The sequence below is a fragment of the Bos taurus genome, chromosome 4 (genome assembly GCF_002263795.3).
Source record: "Bos taurus isolate L1 Dominette 01449 registration number 42190680 breed Hereford chromosome 4, ARS-UCD2.0, whole genome shotgun sequence".
Taxonomy (NCBI): Eukaryota; Metazoa; Chordata; class Mammalia; order Artiodactyla; family Bovidae; genus Bos; species Bos taurus.
In genome coordinates this window covers 118,836,284-118,850,414 of record NC_037331.1, presented here as the reverse complement: position 1 = coordinate 118,850,414, position 14,131 = coordinate 118,836,284, and the positions used below count along the sequence as shown (strand labels likewise).

At 58.1% G+C, this 14,131-nt stretch overlaps 1 protein-coding gene across 5 annotated transcripts in view; it reads left to right on the top strand.

The window, feature by feature from the left end:
* PTPRN2 (protein tyrosine phosphatase receptor type N2) overlaps positions 1-14,131 on the top strand; it is a 598,037-nt gene that overhangs the window by 479,669 nt on the left and 104,237 nt on the right. For all 5 annotated transcript variants that reach the window (XM_010804706.4, XM_059886010.1, XM_059886012.1 and 2 more), the window contains one exon: positions 9,339-9,551. In XM_010804706.4, the coding sequence (XP_010803008.1) occupies positions 9,339-9,551 (213 nt within the window). The remainder of the gene's footprint in view (positions 1-9,338; positions 9,552-14,131) is intronic.

The following is a 14,131-nucleotide window of genomic DNA, read 5'->3' as shown; positions in this document are numbered from 1 at the left end:
GTTCTCTGCTTCGGTCAGAGGAAGGAGTCCTTGGGACACTTTAGCTGGAGACGAGCCCTTCGCAGGCCCTCGTGTCCTGAGCACTGGGCGGAGGGTTTAGGCATTTCTGTGGCCCTGAGGGGGCCTCGGCGCGCGGCTGGTCTTGGGGCAGCGAGCCAGGGGCCTGGGGGTGGGGAGGGGCTGGGGGGCTGGCCAGCGAGGAGCGTAGGGGCTTCGGCCGGGCCGCCGGGAGCGGGCAGGAGGGGCGTCGGTGTGGAGGGGCCGCCCTGCTGGCGCGGGCCGCCGTCTCCAGCTGTCCTGAGCGCGGGAACAATGGGGAGGCGGCGGGAGAGGAGGCCGAGGAGTAGGGCGCCGGGGTCTCCAGAAAAGGAGGCACGAAAGAGCCCTCCGCAGACTGTCATCGCCGGTGACAGGGTCTCCCCCTCCTCCCTGCCTTTCTTCCCCCTGTGCCTGCAGCTGTGGGCCCGAGAGCGCATTGTACACACAGATGTTGGGTTTCTTCTCTCGCTCCCGGCTGCTCGGCGGGGGCGCCGCGCACCGGGCGGCCCCGACCTGTGGCTGCGACCAGGCGTCCACGGCGCAGAGGCGGAGAATGTGGGAGAGGGGTCTGGGGAGCCCTGGAGAGGCCGCTTGCGGGCCCCAGCGGGTCTGGCCGCCCCCCACCACCCCCACCCCGGCCCCTGTTTGACCTGGGGCGCCGACGGCCTGGCTGACTCGCTCCCTGAGCCGTGTGACCGCTCTGCCCTTCCCGCAGGCCGGTGGGCCAGGCCGAGCCTGCGACCTGGGCGGCTCGACGCCTTCGTCTCCCCGTCATCTCAGTCCGACGTCTTGGGCAGACGGCCCCGCGGCCAGCCTGGACCAAACGATGGCAAAAGTTCTCGGTAGTTCCTGCGTCCGCCCAGGCGAAGGCGGGAGTCGGCGGTGGGGGCGGGGGCGGTATTTACGCGCCGATTGGCAGGTGGTCCTGAGCCTGCTTCTATTCGGAAAGGGAGTGGAAGGCCCCCAGGGCAAAAGTGTTCAAACCACTTCGGAAGAAGGATTTGTCCTGAGATTTTCTCCTGCCAAGAGTTTGGACGCCCGCCTCCCCCCCCCCCCCCCCCCCCGCCAATAACAGAGGTCACGGTAGAGCCGCGCAGGTTGACATTTCTTGCCGAGTGCCCTCTCCCCCGGGTGCCACCCTGAACTTGCCCAGTCTGAAGTGCAACTCGGCCGATGAAAGGGAGAAAGGCTGAAAAGAAAGAAAAGGCGAGGGCCCGGGCTGCCGCGCTGTACAAATGACTGACAAAGCCGATGTCCATTCATAGTCTCGGGCGGGAGAGGGTGCGCGGAGAGCCGCGGCCCCTTAGCCAATTGCTGTCAGCAACATGTGGGGGGTGGGGGGGACATCGCTATAGCAACCGGTGGCTGGGCCGCGAGCCGCGCCGCCGCCGGCCGGGTGCGCGCCGGGCCGGATATAAAGCGGGGCGCGGCGGCCGCGCTGGATGGAGCTGCGCGCGCGGCCGGGGGCCCTGAGGGGACCGTCCCGCGCCCAACCGGGCGCCCGCCCTCGCCGTACCCTGACCCGAGCGCCTTGCCCCGGGCCCGGGCCCTGGCGGAGCCCACAGAGCCCGGCTGAGCGACAGAGCGGAGCGGCGGGCTCCCGCGGGCTCCGAGCCGGTACCGCCGCCGCCGCCGCGGCCGGGGGAGCTGCGGCGCGCGGCACCTTTGTCTCCGCCGGCTGCCCGAGAAGTTTGTGGTCAGGAGCAGGATGGCCCCGCTTGTCTGTGGCTCCGGCGCCGGGAAAAGGCTGGCAGTGGTGATGGCGCCGCCGCTGCTCGCGGCCGCCGCACCCCGAAGCTGTTTGGCCGGGCACACGTCCCCCTTCTCCTCCGGCTTGGGCACCCGCGCCCGCCCCGCTGCAGGTAACCAGGGACGCCGGGCCGGGGCGTGGGCACTGGTGGGGCCATCGGAGAAAGGACAGGGGCTGGGTCGGGGGCGGGAGGGAGCGGACGAGTCCCACTGAAGGAGGCACCTGCCAGGCATGTAGGTGGCGCGGAGAGGAACCCGAGCCGGGGAAGGATGGAGGCTGCACGCGGCGGGGGAGGAGGGGGTCGGGGGGGCGACCCGAGCTTTGGAGAGAGCCCAGTCCAGGGACTAGCTCTGACTCGCAGCAGGCTGCCTGCCAAAGGCTCTGTTTGGCTGAGGAGGTCTGCGTCTGAGGTCATCCTCCTAGTGGGTCAGGGGTGGACATCCCCTGGTGACCCGGCTGGTGGCAGCTCGTCCTGAGCGCGAAGACTGAGAGGCGGTGGCCGCCGTCCCGCCGCACGGCACCGGCGGAGACCCCCGGGCCGGGCTGTGGCCACTGCCTCTTGGACTCTCCCTTCGCAACGCCAGCCCCTCCGGGCAGTTCCGACCCGCAGCAGAGCGAGGGGCGCGGGGCGCAGACAGGCAGGGTGGTGGGAAAAGGTGAAGGACATGATGAGCAGCCAGGGTGGAAGGAACCAGCGTGGGGGCATTTTCCTCCCAGCCCATTTTGGGGGCGCTCTTCGCCCTCCTCATTGGGGCCGGAGCGCGCCTCTGAGCCGTCCAGAGCCGGAGAGGAGAGCGCGGGGGCCGGGGTGGGGCGGGGGGCGCCTGAGAGAGGGCAGGGGCCCCTGGACCTCCCGGCCCGGTGGAGAATCGCCTCGGCGCGGCCGCCTCCCCTCCCCCGAAAGGAACCTGCGCCTTCTCGGCCCCCTCCCCGGCGGGGCGGGCGCGCGCTTGCCAGAGAAACTTCTGACGCGGAGCTGTTTGAATGAGGAACTTGATTTCCTTCCTTCAGCACTCCCTGCGTGGTTCTGAGCTGAGACTTGCTTCGGGTTTTCCAGCAGCCTCGCTCGGGGCCGTCGGGCAGACCCCGACCTAGGGGTGGGAACCTCAGCCGAAGAGGCCTTTTCGAGCCGGAGATGGACTCCCGCCTTTTGGCGCTATCAGTGCTCGGAGGCTGCTCCGCGTTGGACGGCTGTGGCTGTCGTCTCCGTCACCTCTGCCCGTCCACCACCCAAACACACAGCCGGAGAGTGAGGGGCCGGGAGCCGCCGCCGCTTGGGCCGCAGTGCTCACCGCGCTCCGCCCGGCTGCCCAGCTTCAAGGGCCGGCCCTGGCCCCGCGCGCTCCGGCCCTGCGGCCCGGTGGCTGAGCGAAGTGCGCAGACAGCGGCCCCAGGCCTGCACCGGGGAGCCTCCCCACCTGGGGTCAAGCGCGCTGCAAGGCAAACCCACCTTCTCTGAATTTAACTCGAACCGAAGTGTGAGAAGGTGGAGGCCTGTGTGCAGGAAGCATCGGAACCCCCGTCTCTTTATCACCCCCTCGCACCCCACGAGCCCCATGCTTGGCTCTCTCGAGAGGGGTGGCGAGGCGAGGCGGGGGGGCCTGCCGGGCTCCTCCCTCCCCGGGCCCTGGGGTGGGCATCGATCCGTGCTCCGCGGCCCGCGCGCTTTGTGGCAGGGGAGGTTATGCCCCCCCCCCCCCCATTGTCCCCGGGAAACGAGCTGAGGCCGCCTGGGAACCCCTCGGTGCCATGAATACCGGCGGCGCCCAGGAACCCTGAACCCTTTGTGTCCAGCACTGCGGTCTGATCTTTCTGACCTCGGTGCGGATCGCGTAAATAGGAAGGGGGGAGGGACTGGGAAGGAGGAGGGAGAAAGACCGGGCCTGTCGAAAGGGGAGGGGCCGAAAACGGCCGTGCGCCCCCGGGAACCCCGCTCCGAGCGGCGCCGCAGCCGGGGCCTCACTCGCGCGATTCCAGGCGATTCCAGGCGGCGGCTTCTCAGACTCCGCGAAGGAGACGAAGCGGAAAGTTCAGTGCTGAGAAGGGCTGGGTCCTTGCCGAGGGAAGCTCCTTGGAAAGCAGGGGCGAGCCAGTGGACCGCCGACCCTGGGGGCGCGCCCGGGTCCAGGCAGGCCGCCGACCGACGGTGCGCGCCGGCCGCGCTCCGAGTCGATTGGCGGAGCCCGAGTTCGGGTGCAGTAAACCTGCCGCGGAGTCTGAGCGATGGCCCGGCCGAGGCGCGCCCGCCCCTTCGCGGAGCGCTGCCGTCCATGAGCCCCCTCCCCGGACCCCACTCCGCCCCCCCACCCAGCTCAAGACAATTTGGTGCTTATGAAGCTCTGCTAAAAATTAGTTCACAGGGGAGTGTTTTTCCCACTTTAAACATAAATGTCGTAAATCTTCCCTGACACCGGAAAACAGAGTGTCTCCCCAAAACTGACCTTCCAGGAGTGCTTAAAGATGCAAATAGACAGTTCATCACCTTTTATGTATTTCTTTTTCTGCCTATGCCTGGAAAACACCTCACAAATAGCCTATTTTAAAACAGCGTATCCCCAGTTTATTTCCATTAAAGTTTATATTTAACAATAATTGTTTCTTGGAGATTGTTTTCTTTTGCCCTTATAGACCTTTTTTTTTTTTTTTTGGCTACTTGAATGGCAGATTTGCAAGTACAATTTCATCTGCACAGACGAACAATAGCCTTCAGCTGCACAAAGGATTTCTCCCACCCTGAATTCAGACCGCAATGCCTCTTGCTCTGATAATAGCTTCTGAAAAGATTTTGTAATGCAGAGAATTAATACATGATTATTTCCGCCTGACTTCTCTCATTTATTAGAATTCTGTGGCAGGGTCCAAATTAAAAATAGTTCAGTTAACAGCTTTTAAAAATACTTTTAAAATATTTTAAGACACCTCCCCCCTCTATATGTTTAAGTTTGGTCATTCCCATGGCCTGAAAAATGTTAAAATTTTTTGATCAGCTTTAAGGTGATACTTACTGTATCTTAGCAAATATATTTTAGTAAATTTAGCATGAAATTCCCAAGTAATTCTAAGATGATTCATCTGGGAAACCAAAGACAGACTTGTTTTAGCAGCTCATTAGTAGTCCCTAAAATTAATTTTTAAATTTTACAGAGAAAAATATCTTTACCATTATAGTAACATCCACAGTATAAGAACTTTAGTATCAATGAAATTGCTATATGCCAGTGCCCATATAAGTTTTTGGGTGCAAGTGTGTTTTAAAACTGAAGTCAATGACTTAGGTAATGAATTACTCTTGCTAACTGGTTACATAGCACAGTCTTAGAAAAATATTAAATTTTTCTACCTGTCAACAAATATTTTTACCATAAAGTTTTATATTTGTGTGGCTGCCTCAATTCTCAGTCAAGCTTGGGTATAGAGTGTTCTTTTTTCTCCTCTCTTCTTTTATTTTAAGATTACCACATGGACTCCTAAAAAAAACGTTCTGAAGATATTTTGCCAGAAATGGCTCAGAAGATAACAGAAAGGAAGCCCCATGCACCTCCACTTGTAAGCACAGATCAAAATAGTCTAACTAGGTCAGGATAATGTCTGTGGGTCCTAAGGGCAGTTCTACTGATTGACTCTGTGGTCACACGTGTATTTCAAACCACAGCTTCTGAAATATTTATATTATAAATTCAAGGAGCTGCAGGTGGAGATGGTTGAGTGGGAAAAATATGTACTACTGTACTTCAGTTTACTCTCAAGATGCATCTCACCTGATATAAAGTTGACTTAACTCTTCCTGAACTATTTTTAAAAAGCACACTTTTCCTACTTCTGAAACTCAGTTATGGGTGCCAGTTGTATATGTGTCCCCTACGTCCTAGGGTACATGACACCCCACGCTCCCTGTGTGCCCAGGCTGCTGGGACTGCTTCCTCCAACCCCCCTCCTTCCTGCTCCAAACTTTCCGGAGGGAAGCGAGCTGCCACTATACAGAAGGAGGCGGTCCGCTTTTAAAAGACGCCTGACTGTAAATGTCAAAGTCATAAATATTTAAGCATTATTTTCTTTCAATTCCAAGTCAAGACTGACAAGATGCCTCTAATTAGTGGAGGGCTCTCTGCAGGGCTCAGCCCCAGGTTGCGATGGCAGGAAAGCACCTGTGTGGCAGGCGCTCCGCAGGGGGCCCCGGGGACCCGGTTACGCCCGGAAGGACGGAGGGTCAGACTCGCCTTTAAGCGAAAGCACACGTGTCCTTCTCTCACCTCTCCTGGTTAGCAGGGATCCTGAGATTTTTTTAACTCTACAAAAAAGAAAGGAGATAAAATAATCCTAAATTATTTCAACACAATCACTGTGACAAGGAGGGAGTTTATGCTCTTTAATTTTAAAAACATGAATATAAATTTTTGTTTCTTCCAAGATTCCTAAGACCGGACTTGCAGTCGACAGTCCCCGCCTCCGCACCCTCCCGGCGGCTCTCTGTAGAGTCACTGAGGGGCCCGCCAGGAGCGGGACTTGTCAGGGTCCGGCTGAAGTGCCCCGGCGCCAGCGGCAGGCAGGCCGCCCAGCCGGCCGCTAAGCTCCTGCGGCCTCACACCACAGTGGTCAGAACCGGGTCTCCGGCCTCTCCGAGCCCCGCATCCCTGCAGCCGCGTCAGATCCTTCCTCTCCCCACCTGCTCCAGCCGCCCCGCCCGCCATCCTCAGCCTCGCCACACCTCTCCCAGTCCGCCCTGCCTGCCGACCCCGGCCATCCCTTCCCTGGGGGGCAGCTCCGGCCCGGGGAAGCGGGGAGCCGGGCAGGAGCGTAGAAGAGGGGGCTCCGTGGGCGTGGGTCCAGTCCTACACCCTCCGGAGGCAGCTGGAACCCCGCGGGGACTGGGCAACGGGCCCGGGAGGAGGGACCCGCAGTCCCCCTCCTGGACGCTCTCCTTTGACCTCTGAGCCAATTCTAAACGCGGCGCGGGGGGCAGCAGGCAGGCTCCTTTCCGCTCCCCAGGCCAAGCACACTGCTGGTCACGGCATCCGTTGGGTTCTGGCATCAAGGACGCTGAGGCCGCCTGGCCTCCCCTGGAAGAGCCTCCGGGGTGGGGGTGCGCGCCCCGCCGGGACCTCTCCTGCCGCCACAGGCCTGGGCCAGGGTAACGTGTAGGCCGCGGCCGGCCTCCTTCGGGGGCTCCTGCGCGCTCACGGCCTCCCGCCTGGAACCGAAGGGCCAGCGGGCGGTGTTTGTGCCCCTTACGTCCGGCCGCCAGGCGTGCACCGCTCGGGAGGAGCCCCGTGCAGGCCTCTGTCCCCAGCGCGCTGCGACCGCCCGTCGGTGCGCACTGAGCTGTGGGCCACCCACCGAGGCGCCGCGCGTCCCCGCGGAGCCAGGCTGGTCACCGCGCGCGTGTGCGCGCCCTGTCGCGGGCCGAGAAGCTTCTGGAAGCCTCCGTTCTGGGGCGCGGTCAGTCACGTGAGCGCGGGGTCTTCCCGAGGCCCGGGCGGGACCCCCTAGATGGGGCGCGGGGACCGCCTGTCGTCTGTGCCTGGGCGGGGTGGGGATGCCGTGATGGCCGGGAGCGCCGAGGCGGGGGCAGCGGGACGCCCCTCGGCCAGCCGCGCCCCCTTTGTTGCCGTCCCGGCTGGTCTGCGAAGACTCGGAGCTGGTGTGGAGGACCCGGGCCTCTCCGGGAGCAGGGGGGCGGCACTTGCGGGGGCAGGGGCGCAGCGGCCGAGCGGGAATCCGCGCGGCCGAGCCTCGCCGGCCTCTAGGAGGAGCGTCCCAGGCCGGAGCTCGTGGAGAGGGGCGTGCCTCCGAGTTAACCGGCCGCGGCCCGACGGGCGCCAACCACGGGCACCGCGTGCGGGCGAGGAACTGGGAGCAGGGTGGGAGGCGCAGGGGTGTCGGGCGCCCTCCGGGTCAGCCCGGGGGTCGAGCACCGCGGATGGGACTCCCCCCCGACCCGGGTCTGTTTCTGGGCGCGGGGCGGGGGGAGCGGGGGAGACAGCCAGCGGCCTCGGGGGTGACTGTTCTGGAAGCAGCAGGGTGGGCCGGGGGAGGAGCGAGGGGAGGGGCTGGAGGGGCGGGGAGGATCTCCTGCCCGGCGCTCGGTCCACCCGGAGGGCCCGGCTGGCCGGCCGCCCCAGCCGGGGGCCCCACGCTGGCTCCCCGCGCCCGGGTCCCTCCCCCTCCCCCTCCCTCCGCGTTCCGCACACCCCCCCCCCCCACCGCCGCGTACTCGCGCCTCCGTCCCTCCCGCCGCGGGCGGACCTGCCGTCCTCCTCGGATCCGAGCATCCAGGCAAGAAAATCCGGCGTCTTTTCTCATTTCGCCCGCGTTTCCATTAACCCAGTCCTGGCATCAACTAATCCGCCGCACGGAAGGCAAAGGAGGCTAATTAATGACCAGCTTTTCCAGTCAAGACCGGCGATAATTGCTTTGGTGGCCTTTATGATTACAAGATAAAAACGGCCCGGCCTGACATAAGAGGCCCTGTGTACATTGGGAGCCGGAGGAAGTGAGGAGCTGGAGGCCGAACGCGGCGCAGAAAATCACTAATAGAAGGGAGATAATGAATAGGCCGGCCAGGCATTCATGGGGAAAAATCCATTTTGTTACCACGCGAAATTAGGTGGTGGAAAGGAGTTTGCTAATTGTGCTCATCCCGTAGCGACCCGCACTGAGGCTGGCGCGTCTCTATTCATTTCCCGGGTAATTGCGGACGGCGTGCTGGCCGGAGCCGGTCCATCGTCCCCCTGGCGTTTTTTAATTGTTGCTAATATTCCTTATAATGAAGCTAATGAGGGCGAGCACTGTGCAGCTTTGGGCGCACGGAGACGGTGAGACGCACCGAAAGGGTGTTCTGACCCCCACCCCCCACCCTCATCAAGCCTGAGAAGCTGATGGACCTGGGCTCTCTTACCTCTCACCCACCGAGAAGTGCACTCCTGGACCATCGCGAGCCCCTGTCTTTCCTTGAAAGCCCCTGCTTTCAAAGAAAATTGCCCCAGTGCGTGATGTGGGGGTCTGTGTGGGTGCAAGCGCCCCCGCCCCGCCCCGCCCCGCCCCGCCACGCCGTCGGTGGTCTGTACGGCGGAGGGGGGCGGGGTGCGCCTCCGAAGGAGAGCAGGACTTCTGAACTGGCCTCCCGGTGCAGTGTAGCCAGGAGTAGTCGCCTGCCTTCGCAGCTCAGCCCCTGGTCTGACCTGTGCTGCGGCTTCTACCCCCCCACCCCACCGGTCTCTCCACCCCAGATGCCTCGGTGGTGGCCCTAAATGCCCCTCTTACCCGTTGAGAAGGGAGAAAGGCTTTGTTTTCCTTAAGGCAGTGAGTTAGGGCCCAGATACTTCCTGTCGTTGAGTTGAGCGATGCCGCTGCTGACCTTCCTGGTGAAAGCCCTGCTGACCCAGGCGCCCTATGTCCAGAGGACCCTGGACCTGGGCCGGGGGCTGCACGGCTGGACGCCCTCGGGTCGGTCCGGTGCCAGCCCAGAGCTTTACCCCTGTGGGTGTCTTTGGAAAGGACTGTCTTCAGGAGCTGGGTACTCACCTCTCACTGCCCCCTCTCCTGTTTGCAGAGAAGCAGAATCAAGCTTCTGCCTCACCAGGCTGCGCGGGAGGACTCCACCAAGTTCGTGGTGCTCACCCTGGTCTCCATCGTGGTCATCGTGGGGGTCTTGCTGGCGTCCGGCGTCATCTATTGCCTGCGACACAACTCTCACTACAGGCTGAAGGAGAAGCTCTCCGGACTGGTGGGTGACCCGGGCCCAGATGCCACCGACGCCTACCAGGTAAAGAGACACTTTTCTCGGTGCCATGGCCATTCCGTTCACCCTTAGAACAGGCCTCCCCCATGCCCGGCAGTTGTTCATAGTTTGGGTTCTTGTGTGATGACGACTTGAAACTTCTCATTAGCATTCATGTAAATGCCTTGCAACCCCGGTTTTCCTTCTCTAAGTTAATCTTAGGCTGTTCTGGGATGGTCTCACGTTAGCTGTGAAAGCAGGCTGCTAATTAGAAATGTGGAGAATGTACAATACATGAATTATGTATTATCTGTTATCTTTCTTAGTTTGGCCACTAGTAATAAAAAAAAAACACCAGAGTTGCAAGATAAATTGGTTGTATAGATGTACGAAGATGTCTCTTACATCATTGACTTCCTCAGGGTCTTAGATGAAAAGACCCTCCGACCCTGTCTGTTGCCACCTTTGCTGTGTCTTGGATGACGTGGAATCTCAGGCTGATGGCTGGAAAGCAAACCAAGGTGTCTTTAGGAGAGCCATGGTGGGGGAGCGTGTGTGGGCAGGGGGCTACAGGAACAGTCCCAACATACCTGGAAACAAATGGGGACCAATGAGAGTGAGGGGAGGCAGCTTCAGACCAAAGTGGACAGGAGAAAAGTCCACCCCCAAAGAATGTTTGGGGGTTCTGGAGCACACACTCCAGGTGTAATAGTGCTCTCTGAGGAAAACAGTCTTCCAGTTCTAACAGCCGTGCAGGCCCGGAATATATGCCAGTCAGGGCGTTTGATTGCTTTTAACAGAAAATATAATGTAACTCTAAGTGTATTTTCCACCTGGGAAAGTAATTTACTCAATCATCTTCTTTAAAATTCAGTCGTCTATTTTGTAAAAGACTCTCTCCCATTGGATTGGAGCGGAGTCGTTGTTTCCTCGGGTCATGTGACTGTGGTATGGCGTATGTCATGTAGATAGTGCGTCCTGTTTCGCAGTCACATCTATAAATATTTCCATTCTGTCATCACAGTTGCACTGTTGGAGGCTGCTCAAGCCCTTTCCAGAGCCACCCGCCCCCGGGAGCTTGTCTGAGAGACACCCTGACCCTATCTCGCATAAGCCACTGGGATGAGTTTATAAAATCACTCTGCTCAAAAGAGACCAGAAGACAGCCTTCTTCCCCGTTTCAAAACTCTTGGTGGTGGTGTTGAATGAAGAGAACCTCTGGTTTTCTGGAGGGGGTCAGAAGCCTGGTCGGTGCAGTCTTTTCTTATTAAAGAAACAGCAACTTCAGATGTGTGGGAGATGGCATTTCAAGAGCAGAGCTAGCTTTGCTTCAAAGCAAAAGAAAAAGCACGTTTGAAGGAGAAGCTTGGGGAAAAATGTCACACCAACTAGTAAGACTTTATCCAGAAATTCTATTGAGCAAGGCCAGTATAGGCAGCCGGGTCTGCTGGGCCAGGCCTGTGCCAGGACATAAATAAATTATCACACCGGTTCTGTTCCGTGTGTGAGAGATGGGAGATCACACGGGCGGAGGGTTTTAGAAAGCATGGCATCCTTTGATACGCTTTGAAATTCAAATATGAAATATTGATAGAATGGAAAGGTTGGGCTTGCATGCAGAAGTGACTCGTTCTGGCAAAAGTGCAGGTTGCGAATGCATACTTAGGACCGCGTTTGTGATAATTAACAGGAAAAAAAGCGTCCCAGCGACAGCTCTAATTAATAGTATCTGTAATTAAAATCATGCCCTTCCAGCAGGAAAATTGTTTGAATTTCTTGGAGTGACCTTTATGTGGCTCCTCCTGGGGGCATGGTGGCTAAGTTGATATTGATTTTATAATGAGCTCTGGTTTGTTTAATAAGAATCTGTAATCCAGACAATAAATGAAATGTGTGCTTTTCTTCAATCCAGATTAATAAAAAAAAAAAAAAAAAAAGGAAAGAACACAGAAAAAAACTTTAAAAATAGGGTCTAGGAAAATTTGGAAATGAAAGTATTGTAGAGATTTTCTGGTGGGCTTGGTTTTGAGATTACTACAGAACACCCTTGTGGGAGCTACTTTGATGAAATGTGGAGGTTTGCTCCTCCGAAGTGGACTGCTCACTGCTCAGAACATGCTGGCACTGGGCTGTCATCTTGTTTGGGCTTGTTTTTAGCAGAGCACACTCAGCAAATGGGGTGAGGCTGTCCTGATTCTTGGCTCTGCATTTGCTGAGTCATGTGTTAAGGGCTGGTGGGGGTGCAGTTGCACACAGAGGAGTCTGCCTCTGTAAACAGGGCGGGTACTCATCCATTCACGGATCCCTCCTTCATTAGGGTTTTCTATAACTGCCATGGAGACCCCTTCGAGTTTAAAAATCTGCCTGAAAAAGTTTTTTTTAAGTATTTCGAACCCCAAACAGCCATTTGCAGACGGTGTCTTGCTGGCTTCCGTGCTTCGTTTTCAAATCACTAGACTTCGGCACTTTGCCAATTCTCCCCTGTGCTCGAGCTTACGGGTACCGTCCGGTTAGTGACCCTCATCCCGGGGTTACAAGGAAGACGGAATGACTTAATATGGAGCTTTCTTTCATGGGGCGTCTGGGAACGTCCCATTCATTTTATGAAGTTTCTGAAGGAGAAGATAGATGAGCACTCTGCACGTTCGGGGAGGAGCGAGTGGCCCGGGAGTGGTAGGTGGCAGTGTCGTAGCTTTACTGACCTCAGAGCAGGAGGAGGTCAGCCTTTACAGGAGAGCGGCCTTGGGGGCGGGCAGTGGAGGCTCGAGGCTGGTGGTCTGCAGGCGGGCCTGGTGCACCTGGGCGTCCGCCTGCTCCCCGAGCGGAGAGCCCACGGACAGTAGGGGCGCGGCCGCCAGGCTCTTCCAGCGGGGCAGCCCTCGGGTGGTCGGCCCTCCATGCACACCTGGACTGCTCTGCTAAAACCCGTCCCTGCACGTCCCTGGTCCTCTGGGCCAGCCCCTGCCTGCTCGTCTAATCCACGGTTTGGGGTTCGGGGTTCCTGTGGGCTCGCGGAGTGTCCCTGAGTGCTCGGCGGGTTTTTTTTTTTTAAACTTGTTTCCAAACAGCGAGTAATTTGCATTATTAGCTTCCAGTGCAAATACGTTTAAACATTTTTTTCTCTTGTCCCTTAAAATAGAACTATTTTATGGACAAGAGTCAGCATTTTAAAGACTCTTACGTATGTGTGAGAGTGTGGTATTTTCATTTGCTTTTCCTATTGGAAAAATCACATCTTTCTCAACAGACTCATATTTTAACAAGTAACAAGATATCAATTTCACCAGGTAATCTATTGAAGTTTAATTTGCTTGGACTTGGAAGAACTGGGTGTATTAACTTTTAGAAGAACTGAAATCCATCTTTAAAGGTCATGTTTTAATGGGATTCTGCAATTAAACTTTCTCCATTGTTTTAGTAAATGTTATTTTTGTTCTCTAAGTAGATAAGCATAAGATACTTAGATTAAATCGGTGTTTTTGGTCTAAAAGGCCAATGTCTTTGCCTTTATTCCTATTTCCCCCCAGTTGGCACATCACGTGATGCGCACGTATGTGCATGCGTGAGCGTGTATTTACACACGCGTGCTCGCTGAGGGCAGCCCTGGGGCTGCGGGACGAAGTCACAGCCCACAAGTGAGTTTTGTCACGTCAGTGCCCTACTTCCGTGGAAGGGGATTGGGCAAGACTGGGCAGAAACAAGCCCCTGGATGCTCAGAGGTGTCCCCGCCTGTCCCCCGCCCCGCCCCGAGTTTCTTTGAAGGCGGCTCTGTTTCCAGGCTTTGATCATCTCAGAGCAGCGGCTGCTCCCCTTCCCCTTGCCAGGGCGCAGCTCTGCAGACTCTCTGGCGAGGAGGCCTCCTCTGATGGTCTGCCTCTGGTGCCCACAGGCCCCAGGGTGTTTGGGGCCTTTGGAGCCAGACCCAGAGGAGAGGGCGGGGTCGGGCTGGGGGTGCCCATGAACCGCGGTCCCAGGAGCCCAGAGGCCCCCGACCTCCGCGCTGGGGCGAGGAGAGCCTGGCTCAGGGGGAGGGAGGCCCCAGGCTGCCTCTGCTCCTGGCCTGGCTCAGGGGCCTCCTCCTCGGTGACTCTCCTCTTCTCACTTGCTGTGGCTCTCAACACAGAAACCCTCCCCCCTCGACGTGGAAAGCAGGGAATTCCTGGGGTTTACCTGATCCAGGTTCTAAACCAGCCCTTCCCACCTCAGTCCACTGCGAATCTTTTAGCAGCTTGGCGTGGCTTTATGTTTAGATTCTCATGTTGAAATAATTCTGTGTGCAAATTCCAATAAGCAAAATCTATCCTGCTTCAAAACTGGAAGGGTGCCCTGAAATACTATTAAAGAACATTTCTTTCTGTGATGACCTAGTCAGGCCTGAGGACTGGAGTCTTTCGGGTTTTGCCTCTGCAGAAGTGGCCATCAGTACCAACCACCGCAGGCAGAATTCCCTCGAAACGTCCTGAATTCTGGTCATGTGGCAGGGGTGTGGGCTGCCGGGCAGCAGGAGGCTGCTGAGGGCACAGCCTGGTGACCCCCGGGCAGGCCTGGGCCCCCTGTGAGTCCGTTCAGCTTCCCTGCCTGCAGCCTTGTGAGAACCCCAGGAAAACATGCTCACTTTCTGGGTG